Source organism: Mastigoproctus giganteus, chromosome 10 (assembly GCF_048544385.1).
Source record: "Mastigoproctus giganteus isolate SK-2022 chromosome 10, ASM4854438v1, whole genome shotgun sequence".
NCBI classification, from domain to species: Eukaryota; Metazoa; Arthropoda; class Arachnida; order Uropygi; family Thelyphonidae; genus Mastigoproctus; species Mastigoproctus giganteus.
Window position 1 is genome coordinate 52,613,677 of NC_143584.1, and position 14,551 is coordinate 52,628,227.

At 36.1% G+C, this 14,551-nt stretch overlaps 1 protein-coding gene across 2 annotated transcripts in view; it reads left to right on the forward strand.

Annotated features, from left to right (window-relative positions):
• LOC150079033 (twitchin-like) overlaps positions 1-14,551 on the forward strand; it is a 2,795,346-nt gene that overhangs the window by 1,530,884 nt on the left and 1,249,911 nt on the right. For both annotated transcript variants that reach the window (XM_090382361.1, XM_090382360.1), the window contains one exon: positions 2,359-2,473. In XM_090382361.1, the coding sequence (XP_090238487.1) occupies positions 2,359-2,473 (115 nt within the window). The remainder of the gene's footprint in view (positions 1-2,358; positions 2,474-14,551) is intronic.

Sequence of the window (14,551 nt, forward strand, 5' to 3'; positions counted from 1 at the left end):
ACAGGTCTATAATTACTTGTATCGCCCTTTGATCCTCCTTTGTGAATTGTGGTCTCATTTGCACATCTCCAGTCCACGGGTACCTCCCCTGAGTCCAAAAAAGCTCTCATAATCATGGCTATTGTTTTGCTTACTTCCTTTGCTGCCTGGTTTAATATAACTGGATAGATCCCATCCCCCCCCACCCACCCATGTGCCTTTTTTATGTTTATCTTCAACAATTTCTCCTCCACTTTCCTCTCAGTTATTACAAAATCATCTAGCTCACTTGCCAGAGTCTAACTCACCTCTGGCATTCCCCTCCCTGAATAACTTCTCATGGGTGAATGTAGATGCAAAATAGTCATTTAGTTTGTTAGCCACCTGATCAGGATGATCAATAGTTGAACTATCAATATCTAGTAGACCAATCTGATTCATCCCTTTTCTTCTAGAGTTTACATAGGTAAACTCTTTGTTGTTTTTCTTTGCATCCTTTGACAAGGATTTCTCATAATCTGCCTTTCCTGCCTAATCTCCTTTGTGACTTGGTTACAGACCAGCTTATATCTGTCATAGGTTTCCATGTCACCCATTAATTTATATGTATCCCATGCATTTTTCTTCTCTGCAATATGTCTCTTTAATTCATCTGTCGGCACCTCCGTAGCCAGGTGGGCAGGAGCAGCAGTGCGTAGCACACGCTTCTTGATTAGACCGGGGTTCGAGCCCGTTCCCACCAAATACGGAGAATGCGGGAAGGTCAGGGAATGACCACCGCATATCCCCGGAGCAATATGGCCTTAGTTGCTAATGCTCCTAAAAACCAAATAACAAACAACAAGCAATTCATCTGACATTCACCTAAACCTTGAACAATATTTCTTAGTTGGTATGTAAAGCTAGTAGCTTCTAAGATAAATTCTTTGAATGCTTCCCATTTTGAATTTGCTGTTGGTAACATAATCAGTTGGTCCCAACGTATAGAATTTAAATACTTTCTCAGACCACAGTAGTTGCCTTTACGAAAGCAAAAACCTTTATCCCTGATGGTAGTTACCTCTTTGAGTAAATCCCACTTCAGCACACTGTGATCACTGCCACCTAGTGTTTGCTTTATCTGCAGATTCTTATTGGATGAAGAATCACTACTGATAATCAGATAAAGAGTATTACTCCCTCTAGTTGCCTCCCAAACATGTTGATGTAGAAAACAATCATCCAATAAATCCATAAAAGCCTTGCTAGTGTGTGAGTGACCAACCCCCAAATTCCATTCAATATCTGGGAAATTAAAATCCCACATTATAAAACTCTCTGATTTACTGGCCCACTCTATTTCCCTGTACAGTTTTTTGTTATACTAATCAGAGTCATTAGGCCTATAACACACTCTTACTCTCAGTTTTGATCTCCCAATGCTTATGTCACACCAAACTGCCTGAACACTGCACTGTCCAGCGATCTTGACTGGCTTCACTTCCTTGGATTTTATGTTTCTTAACTAATAGTATAAACCCTTCCTATCCCATCTGTCCTTCCTGTGCACATTGTACTCCCCAAATTCCAGTTCTGCATTCCTTATATCTGTGTGACACCACGTCTGTGATATACCAACAATATCTGCCTTTGATGTTTTGAGCAATACCTCAAATTCATCAAATTTATTTACCAAACTCCTAGCTTTGGTGTATATGCAATTATACTTGCACCTGTTCCTATTCTTATCTACCCTAACACAAGCCATGTGTTCACTTGTACTGCAATGGCTTCCAGCAGTCTCTGAAATACCCTGCAACTTGTTTTTCAGGCTGCTGCTCATTCCAATAGGAGCAGTGCAAGATTCACTTTCACCTGCACACTTGCACACTTTCTCCTCTGTGTGAAGTATCTTTCATCTCTAAAGATAGATTCATGCAAAGAGCTCTTCAGTTCATCAGTGACATCAGCTGAGTTATCTGTGATTTTTCTCTTTCTGTTATGTATAAGTTAAGTGCGATATCATCATTAATACATAGCCAAATCTGAATTAACAGAATATTTGCAAGGCGGCATTGTTTTAAGTTATATCTCATATTGTGAATACCTTCACGAGTTGCCATGATATTGCACTACTTTGAATAAGTAAAGCTTCACCTAAGGAGAAGAGTAATGTTACTTATTCTCAGATGGATACTACCACTTGGGTACCTACCCACCCACCATAGCTGGTGGTATCCATCCGAGAATAAGTAACATTAGTCTTCTCCTTAGGTGAAGCGTTACTTGTTCGTAGTAGTGCAATATCATGGCAACTCATTTTCACAAAGTATGAATGCTTTTGAGAAATGTCACTGTTTCTTAGTTATACCTTAATTATATAGCTGAGTTGTTTGATAGGTTAAAGGTCTTCAACCAGGAAAGCAGTATAAATTTCGAGTCAGAGCAGCTAATAGACATGGTGATTCAGATCCACTAGAGGTTGATAAACCTATAATAGCAAAAAATCCATTTGGTGAGATATTTTTATTTAGTTGCATGCATTGTGATACAAAAACAATAAAATTAAAAACATTTTTTGTCCATTTGTTAAGATATTTTTATTTATGTGTGCATGGTGATATAAAAAAAAGATAAAAATATTTTTAATTGTTCACTTTTCAATTTATTTATAAAAATCAAGAGAAATAATTTCCATTGTAGTGTAAAAATATTAGCAGAATTTTTATCATATTTCTAGACTTCTTGGCATGCAGGTTAATCAAGATTCTTTTATCTTGCTCTTGAAAATAATAAAGGAGAAAGTGAGTGGGGAGTTTGTTCTTGTTGGAAGAATAAATTTACTAAAAATAATTAATGCAGTTAGCAGAAAGATATGATTCAAATCAGCTTTATCATTATTGAAGTTTAAATAGAAGAATCATGGTTAAAGATGCCTAAACAGAGAAGTTGTTATCAATAACTTAATAGATAACCAGCAAACATAATTTCTGTTTGGGCATGCATTAAGTTTTCTACTCAAAATTCAGTTTAAGTAGATTTTGATTTTTGATTTTTTTTTCTTTCCCATTTTGATTTTTTTTATTTCCCATTTTGATTTTTTTTCCTTTCCCCTTTTTGATTTTTTTCCCCATTTTTTTCCATTAATAATAATTCTTTTAATTTTTTTTATAATTAATAGTAACTTTTTGCAATCCTTACAAACTTTAGTATAAATAGAATAATTAATATAGTAATAATTAATACTTTATGAACGAATTTACACAAGAAAATGTGGAGAATATCAAACAGATAAATACAGAAGGCAAATGGGGTACTCTTACCAAAAGACTTGGAAACTTGGCACTTGTGACGAGACCAGATTGAAATGTTTAAGGCTTTAAATGGATTGAGTAAACTTAGTTTTTTTTTTTTTTTTTTTTTTTTTAATGAAACCCCAAACACAAAAGGTATCAAAACCTATAGTACTTAGTACCGTGCATGGGTTGAAGGAGAAGTATGGGGGGAGGGGGATGCCGGAAACTTTGCTCTAGAGACTAAACATGGGTTTCACCACTTCAAGCCTCCAATAAGCAAAGTGGTGGTATTTCACCGGTTGATGAAAGTCATCTACCACCTTACTGATGATGGTGTTTCTAACTCTTTCTCAGATAGCGCGCGCACACACACACACACACACACACACACACACACACACACACACACACACACACACACACACAAGGGAACAAATTTCAATTGAGAAAGAATGACTGCAGGATAGACGTTTGAAAATTTGCTTTTATCCAAAGAGTTGTTGGAAAAAACTACTGTCTGGTGTTTTTAAAGTGAGTAGCTTAATAAATATAAGAATTAGACATATTGTTAGAAGGGATGTACAGATGAAGCGGGTAGTGGGTGTTTTTTTTTTTTTTTTTTGTCTGATGTGGTATAAGCTTGCTTCCATGCATAATTTTCCATTATTACTACTAATATTAATAATAATGAAGGTAATGTAAAAGACACACCTGTCGAAATGCACTGATCGATATATAATCAGGAAATGACCTATGTAATTATTTACCTGTGCATTTGTAGTGCGTGGCATTCTCAATGTCAAATAAATATCACTGTGTAATTATTTACCTGCGTTTACATAGGTCACTTAGGAAAAGGCCTGGTTAAAATTCAGATCTTGGGTACCACTCCATACTTCAACTAAAAGTCAGGAAGAAAGCAGTGACTGGCAGGTGCCACTCACTATATTAGCCCCACCCCTTTCCTCCTAGGTTGACATGTCTAGGGTGTTTATCCCCCACTTGGCACTGTTTTAAAATCGGGAACTCATTTTCCGATTTTAAAACAGTGGGATGGGGGCGATAAACACCCTACCTAAGCTAAGCACCCCCCTACTTGATGACACAAAACAATCAGAAACAAAACTCTTTCACAATAATTACCCAATCACAGAACTTGACCGTACAATCACTCCATTCTACGATACGACTCTGCCCACAGCGCGGAATAATAATAGATTTTAGCCAAAGCCTTTTGCTTCGTGTTCCATAATGCATGAGGAATATTATTGCATCCGAAAGAGCAGGACTAAAATATTTACAAACTATAAAAATATTTAAAATATTTACAAAATACTAAACTATTTACAAATATATAGTATTCATTAATATACAAAAACATTACAATGAAACATCAAATGTTAGACAGTGAAGCACGTGCACAAAGTTGGTGAACGCTATGGAGGCAGTTGTCAATAATTAATTGCATTTGTAGTGATCTTATTGCCTCACTCTCTTCTTCCATTGGCTTGAATAAATATCACTAGGAGGAAAATGTTTTTAATGTATAGGGAGATAATATTAAATAACACACAAGTGAGAATGACTATGGGGTAGTGGGTTCAAAAATGATTTTTATTCACCCAGAAGTAGCTGTGATAGAAAGATGAGTAAGGTTTTTCCCCTTAAAATCTCTATAGCAACCACACAAATTTTGGTTTTGACCTGACTGTCCATTTTTTTTTTTTTTTTTTTCATTGAAGCATTGAATGAAGTGAAATATCACAATGGATAAAGGGGAATACAGATCAGTGATTTTGTTCCTCTTTCTGCAAGAGGAAACACCCAAAACAATCCACAAAGAAATGGTCGCTGTTTATGAATAGGACTACTGAGGTTACAATGTTGTTATGCATTAGTATAAACAATTCAAATGTTAAGGAACCTCGGTGCATGGTGAAGAAATCCCTGGACACCCAGCAACTGCTGTAACAGAAAAGAGCGTTGCAAAATTGGAGGTATTAATCCTGGAAGATCACCATAATATCAATCTTCTGGGATCAGCTAATACTCAAATAACTAGCTGCAGAGCTCCAAATTAGTATAGGGTCTGTAAAGAACATCATCGAATAACAGTTGCATATGAGTAAACTTCTGACCCATTACCAACAAAAAGAATTGGCACAATGTGTACCTTTCGTGTGCACTTTGTGCTCCAAAAAAAGGAAAAGGTGCAACCAAGTGCTGGCAAGGTTATGCTGTCATTTTTTTTTGGGATCAGCATGGTGTAATACTAACAGATTACCTTCAAAAGGGCTATACTGTTATAGCGAAGTATTATTCCAACCTCCTCATACCTGCTTTAAAAGAAAAAAGATGGGGAAGCTATCAAAAGGTGTGCTCCTGCTCCACAATAATGCCCCTGTACATTCCTCACATGCTGCAGTGAGGTGTTCCCATGAATGTGGGTTTGAAATATTGCCACATCCCGCTTATTTCCCCAACCTTGCACCCTTGGAATTGCTCCTGTTTCTTGCCCTGAAGTCCTTTCTTTGTGGAAAACACTTTGCTGCTAATAATGAGGTGATTTCTGCTGCTGGGTCATGGTTTGAAGGATAGGCAGTGACTTCTACAAAACTGGCCTGCAGAAGTATATTGAGAGTTGACAAAAATGTGTAATTTTGTCTGGTGACTATGTTGAAAAAGTGTAATATATAATGTTTGTTTGAACCTTCTGTTACTTCTGGGTGAATATAAATATTTTTTGAATTCCCTCATATAAGGATATGCCTTTGTGATAGAAAGATCATCACCAAGTTGTGAGCGGCTCCGTAGCCAGGTGGGCAGGAGCAGCAGTGCGTAGCACACGCTTCTTGATTAGACTGGGGTTCGAGCCCATGCCCACCAAATATGGAGGATGCAGAAAGGTCAGGGAATGACCGCCGCATATCCCTGGAGCAATATGGCCTTAGTTGCTAATGCACCTAAAAACCAAAAAACAACAACAACAACCAAATTGTGATCTGAAAAAGATTGAAGTACTTAATATGCTTTATTTTTATATGCAGTCAAGGAAAACAGCAGTTTATTATTATTATTATTATTATTATTATTAGCTCTATGGTGCAAGGAAGCCTAAGGCTTATGTTGCACCAGCCAAAAAAAAAAAAAAAAAAAAATCCCGAGTTACCCTGAGAGAAAGAGAAATAGAGATAGAGATAGAAGGGAATCACCAAAAAAGAGAAGAATGATGATATCCAGTTTTCATCACTTGAAAGTCAATATCTTTAATATGGAGGGCATTTTGACAAGTTTCTGGCCTACCACAGTAAGAATGAAGCAGTCCTGAAATAAATCAACTTTATTCATCATAGTCACCTCAAAGGGTTATGTACACTTCTGTGTTCCCACATCTTTTTACACCTGTTATACAACAACCACCATCTTGATCCTCAACTACACTCCTTAAGTGCATAAATAACATCATTATTTTTTCCAGAGTGTCATCCCTTTAAATGTTATTTTTAGTGCAAGAAACATAGTAATCCAAGGAAGCCATATCTGAAGAGCTGGTGGGTCTGACAACTATTTATAACTTAAATCACTGATTGTCTCTAGTTATCTGAGCTGGTTATCTAATTAGAAGTGGTTATCTGGTTTGAAGTGTCATCATGCTGAAAAGGATCTTTGAAAAGTCTTCCACAATATTTACTTTAATTGCTCATGAAATGTAAGATATTCCCTTCTTTCTCCTGAAAAACTGACCGTCTTAATATTGTCGGCACCATTATTTTTTTATTTTTTTATTTTTTTTTTTGTGAGCAGATCCTTCAGATAGCCACTAATTTGACTGTTGTTTAAATCAATCCAAGTTTCATTTATGTTTTTGACAATAATGTTATTCTAATGTTAGGAAATCAAGTTGAAATAAGAAAAAAATATATTTAAAAGCATCTATGTGCAAAGTAAAGCTTTCATTTTTGCAAGCTTCAAAACTGCATGAGGAAACTCACTCCACAGACACCATTCCTATGGAAAACTGACTATAAGGATCAATCGCGTTTGGTAAACCCAATAATAATGACATGTCAGTAAGTTTTTTTTTTTTATTATTATTTTAATTTTAAAGAAACACAATTTTATTAGAAATAATATTATGTATATATATATCCAGTAAAATATAACTTTAATTAAATAGTTTCTTATGTAAAATGGATTCCAGTACAACAGGCCCATTTACTCTCACAATTTTATTAGTTTTACAACTGTTTTATATATACTCTCACCTCAGAAATATTAAATCAGACTATCACATTTTGTAAAACAAATTGACTACCTCTAAATATTGTTATTATTGATACAACTGCTCAAAATAACAAATAACAATGTATATTATCTGGTAAGTATAAATTAATGAGAAATTTTCTAGGGAATTAAATGCCAAAGAATATTTTGAATGGCAAAGAATGCTATCACGTCTGCTTTTTGAATGGCACAGAATGTTAGCCCCCTCCTTATCTCTGCTAGCAATGATTGATATTTTCAGTGCTAAACATAAGTAGTGCTGCCTGTTAATGGCTTTGATCTCACATCAGTAAATAAAGCATTACTGTGGTAGGTTTAGTTCTTTTTTACAGGTAAGCTTCATTAGATTGTCTATTTGTGATGTTGATGTAAGTGAAGGAAAAATAAGGATGGGGAATGTGAAGAGATGTAACTTTTTTGATATGTTGTTCACAAAGTAAGGTATAACTAACTCTTGAAAATTTAAGTCGGCCTGAATTGTTACATTAAAATCACCATGGAAAATTATTTCACTCTTTGGAAATTTATGCTCAGGTGTAGGACAGTTGTAGGATAGATGTGCGGAAATCTGCCTTTAGCCAACAGGTGGTTGATTGCTGGAACAAACTTCCATCTTTCGTTGTAGAAATTGATAGCTTAAATAGATTCAAGGAAGAACTAGACAAACTTTTGGAGTGAGTGGATGGGTGAAATGAGAAGGGTTTTGTTTTGTTTTTTTTTTGGCTGATGCTGTATAAGCTTGCCTTCACTAATGCTAATTATAATTGACAGTGTAGAAGCAGCAAGCCTTTTCGTAACATGATACTGATGTCTCCTAGAGTTTTACCAATAGGTTTTTTCTATGGGAAGTCTGGTGACCAACTGCTGAAACCATTTTAAAACTATACCCTCAGAATGTAAAAATTGTTAATTTGCACTATGATTCTCATTATCACAAAAGACTTGATTTGTACTTCATGATAGAGGAGGTGGTGGTATGTACTTGTGATGGGATGATTTGATTATTAAGACCAACTAGACTTTTCCAAAATGTATCACTTTCAACTCACAAGTGAAACCTGAATGTCAGCTTCATCTTATGTCACAGTAGTATTGAATAGTGTTGTGGAGGTTAATTCATTTTTCACTGGGGTGTAGATATCATACCATGACCCTTCCCTGTGCACATGGATGGTCACTCCAAATATACTATTATATGATATACAGCCTTCCTGTATATTCCACGGATATTATACAATATAGAGTATAGAGTGAAGGGGAAGTCTTCGTGTGTGTGTGTTTGGTGCAGAGAGTGTGAAGAAATTAGGCACCCACTCAGCATTCTGATGGGCATCTATGAGATTTTGAAGAGTAAGGTAGATGCCCTCAAAGGAATTAAAATGGGGGAACCCTTCAGGCTCTCAGCTGCCAAACTCAATGCTAGTGCTTACACTTGTGCATCAAGCAACGTAGCAGCAATCTCCAAGGCAGAATGCACTGATCTCAAAGGAGGTAATTATTGTCAGGGAAAATAAATTCAAGGCAGAACTAGACAAACTTTTGGAGTGAATGGATGGGTGAAGTGGGAAGAGTTTTTTTTTTTTTTTTTTTTTTTTTTGGCTGGTGCTGTATAAGCCTGCTTTCTTGATTCATATGCCTCTACTAATGTTATTGCTAATGGAAGGAGGTGGGAAGTAGGTTGTGCAAGAAGGAGAGGTGGAGTAGGACCAGAATATATTTGCGAGAGGCAAAATTCATGAAGTTGTAGAGCAGATACCATCTTTTAAGGGCACAAAGGGTGATAATGCTGTACACTTTTGCACTAATGACATTAAAAGTAGGAGATTTGCGGACTTACAACATTGACCTATACAAGTAAAGGTCAATGTTGAAAAAAAGCTGCAAGTTAGGGTTAAATTTGGAAGTGTTTGCAATTCTGCCCAGACACAATAGAAGGGAGTATATGATGAGAGCCTTGTCAATCAATCGGCCCTGGAGAGATTGTGCAAAGCTCATGGGGTAGAATTTTTCCCAGCATGGTCTGTGTATGTTAACAGGAGAGATTGTTTCTACAGGGATGGGATACACTTAAATAGAAAGGGTGCAAGAATATTTGCTGATGCTATCGAGGCAGTGTAAGGTGAGTTGGAAAACTGCTAGCTTGGGGGGATTCACAGACTAAAAGGTTAACAGTAGCTGTAGGTAGAGGCGAAAATGATTTTTGCACTGCTTCTGTTGTAATGAGCAGCAGCCTGCAAAGCGAGGTACTGGGGATTTCAAGAGCTGCTGGGAGTCATCATGTAACAAGTAAATACATGTTAGGGTAACTAAGAGTTAGAACAGGTGCATGTATACATGCATGTACACCAATTCTAGAAGTATAGTAAATAAATTTGATGAATTTGAAGTGCTGGTCCAAACATCAAAGTTGGGTATTGTTTTGATATCAGAGACACCGTGTCACACAGATATAAGGAATGCAGAATTAGAATTTGGGGAGTACAATGTGTACAGAAAGGATAGACACAATAGGAAGGGATGAGGGATTATGCTGTTAGTTAAGAAATATATAAAATCTAAGGAAGTGCATTCATTTTACATGGGTAGCCAGTGCATTGTTAAGTCAGTTCATGTGACAAAAGCACTGGGAAAACAAAAATTAGGGTAGGAGTATTTCATAGGAAAAATGACTCTGATGAGTACAATGAACAATTGTACAAAGAAATTGAGTGGGCCAGTAAATCAGATTGTCTTATAATGGGGGATTTTAACTGTCCAGATATAGACTCAAACTTATGGATTGGTCACTCACACACAAGCAAAGCTTTTGTGGATTTATTGGATGATTGTTTTTTATAGCAGCATGTTTGAGAGGCAACCAGAGGGAGTAATACCCTTGATCTTATTACACTAACCAACAAAAAATATTTTTTATCATACCTCCACAATGAAAATGTGTGATCCTGGAGGAAATAAATGCACTGGAAATGGAAATAAATTTGATTCCAAAAATCCTATCAAGTCTAAATCAAAAGATATACCAGCGTTTAATATTAAAATAAAGGGATATATACATATAATTCAAGTTTGTAATACAAGTGTAAAAAAATATTATACATTCTCTATTTAATATACTATTATATAATAGGGAATATAATAGTATAGAATAGTATAATAATATTGAATAGACTAGTATATTCTCTATTATATAATCAGTATACCTGTAATTGTCCTTTAAAATATTTGCTATTAAGCGATTTTCTCTTGTATTCCTGCTTACTCTCCCTCACAAGGAACCATCAGTAATCCCCCATCATTACAGGATCCCAGCAACCTTGGTACCGCTTTTCCATTGTGTAAATATATTGATGAAACCGCTTCCCTCGTTCTTCACTCACATCTCCCAGATTTTTGGGAAAAAATTAAAGATGGGAATGAAAAAAATGAATTTTCAACAACATTCGACAGCCCATGTTTTTGTAACACTCACAAATTAGACACCAACATTTGATAGCTTTCTTCTTTACTATTACCCAAAAAACCATATACAGTGAAACTTCCCTTTAACGGACAGCCATGGAGAACGAAAATGTGTCCGTTAGAGAGAAGTGTCCGCTAACAAGAAGTTTGAGGGAGGAAAAAAAAAAAAAGAAAGAAAGAACAATCGTTAAACGTTTAATGTAAAATTAAATTAAATTATATACAGATTTTGCACAATATTTTTGTAAATAATATACATATAATTGTGCTATGCATATTATGACTTTATCTTAAGAAAAATACATACAGTAATCACTTATTTTCTTCTGCACCTTCTTCCGGCTGATAATTTTGTTTTCAACATTTGTTTGGAGTGAAGAAACCATCAAAAGTCCTTCAGTATCTTCTTCAGCGGCGAAAAACATTTTTAAACGATTGATTTGTATGAGCGCTTCTTCTATTTTCATCGGTGGTTCGTCGTTAATATGTTCTTCGACAGAATGACCTCCTTCCATTTCTTCATCCTCATGAGGAACTTCTTGAAAAATATCGATGATAATGTTGTATCTAGAGCACCATCTTCTGTAGTGAGGTTCGAGTCTATATCTTTGTAGCTAGGGTCACTTGTAGCGGAAGTATCGTACATTATCAATAGATGTTGAAGTTCTTGTTCTTCTTGGTACTCCATATTGCTATTCACAACTTCAATTTTTGCGTTTGAGAAGCCAGACTTTACAAAACAGTTCACGACAGTTTGTTTTCTAATTACGTTTACTGAAGAGGAAATCCATTGAATCGCATCTAGGATGCTGATTTTCTTTGAAAGGTCACTCGCATATGTTACATCGTTCATGTTTGCAATGAGATGTCTTAAAACACGTTTTCTATAGTGAAGTTTAAAATTTTTTATTATCCCTTGATCCAAGGGCTGACACTCTGCAGATGTGTTTGTGGCAGAAAAAACGATTTGAATGTTGGACAATTCAATGTGCGGGTGAGATGCAGCATTATCCATGAAAAGAATAATTTTTCTGTTTTGACGAATCATGTTTTGGTTAAAGTGACTTATCCATTCGCTCATGATATCTCGTGTCATCCACGCTTTTTTATTAGACTTCCAGTCAACATTCAAAAGATTCAACTTTATGCCCTTGAAACAACGAGGATTTTGTGGTTTTCCTATAACAAGAGGTTGTTCCAAGTCTCCCAGCATATTTGTACACAATAGTACAGTCAAGTGTTCCTTAGAAATTTTTCCGGCCTGGCACTTTTCGTTTTTTAGACTCATTGTTTTTTCAGGAAGAGCTTTAAAAAACAACCCTGTCTCGTCACAGTTGTAAATATCTTTAGCTTCAAAATCACAACATAAATCTTCCAATTGGACGGTCCACTCTGTTACAACCCCAGTACCAACAGATCCACCTTCACCACTTACGGTTTTCCAAGAAATTTTATGCCGAGTTTTGAACTTGTCTAGCCATCCCACAGAAGCTTTGAACTCATTTACTCCCATAGATTTCGCAACCTCCAAAGCCTTTTCCCTAATAATAGGCCCATTAATGGGAATTTTTTTAGCACATTCGCGACAAAACCACTCACACGTATCATTGTCAATTTGAAGTCCAACAGTTTTCGGGAATGATTTTTGAACCTGATCATTTCCGTGTTGCCAAAATTGTTTGAGCAGTTCACTTTTTTCCCTTTAGGATGTCGCTTACCTGCGTCTTCCCGATTTTGAATTTTGCAGCGAGATTGCGAACACTATTTTTTTGCTGATTATACGCATTAATGAGTTCGACTTTATCTTTTAAAGTTAAATGTTTACGAGAAGACATTGTGCACTTCACACGACACTGAACAAAACTGAAAACTGAAACTGAAAAGACGAAAGGCCGGCCATATTCCCGCCCCTGCACACACCGAATTCATCAGAAGTTTTACACGTGCCTTAAAATTCTTGAAAAAGGGTTTAGAACCTTGATAAAATTCAGAGAATCGGAAATAGAAAATAAACACACGATTGAGGCAATACGTGGAAGAAACGTTCCTAGAAAAAGGGCCGTAAGCTCGCCCGCTGTCCGTTATGGGGAGATCAAATTAAGTGCTAATCTAAACGAAATAGTGCAGATTGCCTGTCCGCGTCCGTTACAGAGAATGTCCACTAGACAGAAGCTGCAAACACGTTAAAACCAATGGAGGTGAGTTGGGGAATTTGAAAATGTCCATTGTAGAGAGATGTCCGTTAACGGGAGGTGTCCGTTAGGAGAAGTTTCACTGTACTTCCTTACATGATTGTCAAGTTGCTAGTTCAACCTCCTTTGACTGGGTTTTAAACACGTTGTCTTTCTGGAGTTTCCTAATTTGGGGTCCTATGAAAATTCTTTCCTTAAGTTTAGCTTATGTTAAATTAGGAAACACACTTCTCAAGTATGCAAATCTGTTATCTTCTTTATATAGTCCCTTCACAAAAATTTTCATCAATCCAAGTTTGATCTGCAGGGGGTGGAAGAAGAACCTTGTTTTATTGCACTAGAAATTTTACGTTACATTGTCCTGGTATGAACTCATCCCACTTGTCCCAATGTTGCACAACATAATGTCCTTCTGTTGCATGGCTGTCCCACAAACACAAAAAACAACAATATTGTGAAATCCCCCTGCAAACCAACAAGCAAACCAATAACTTTAAAATCAATGCATATGTTCCAACCATAATCCTGGTATTTTATAGCATGTAGAAACTTAGACATGCTTTCATGACTTTTTTTAAGTCAAACTGAATGAAACACAGGAACTGTTGGAAATTCATTGCCATTATGAAACAAAACTGCTTTTAAATTTAATTTTCAGGCATCTATGGATAAATGCCATTCATCTGACTCTATTAGGTGAATAAATGCCATTCACCTAATTCTTTCAGAAGTCCAATAATCTTTGCAAAAACACTTACTGTCCTCCGTAGCAAAATATTTCAGAAACTTTTCATGTCTTTTTCAAAACACTGAAATCTTTGTTCCTACTGCGAGTATATTCTACTGCTGTAACCTAGAACCTAGCAGTTTAGCTTGTTCTTTCAGCAAATTTAAGTCTCGAACCAAATCATTGAATTCATCTTGTTTGATTAAATGTACCTCACTACCTGAACTTACTTACTGGCTGATAGTCAACATCTTGTGAAGTAGAGGCTTCCGGGGGAAACCTCAACTTGAACTTGACCACTATTATCTTCCTCATTACTGTTATTCCAAATTTTTTTTTTGGGGGGGGGGGGCATTGGTACTGGTAAAAATCCTCACCAAACATGCTAAGTGTGCTTTCTTCAAATTGTAAATTGTTGCATCAGAATTTGAACCTAAGAACCATAGGTAGAAGTCTGATTATGTTTATCACAAGAAAACCGAAGTCTGAATCAACGCTAAAATTAAGAGAATTAGCTTATATCTGTTAAAATAACCCCAGTGGCTCACATCTGAAACCCCAGGGGCTCACCTCTGGTGAGTATGAGCTTGGCACACCCAGAGTTGGGTATTATCATTCTTCTCTTCTTGGTGATT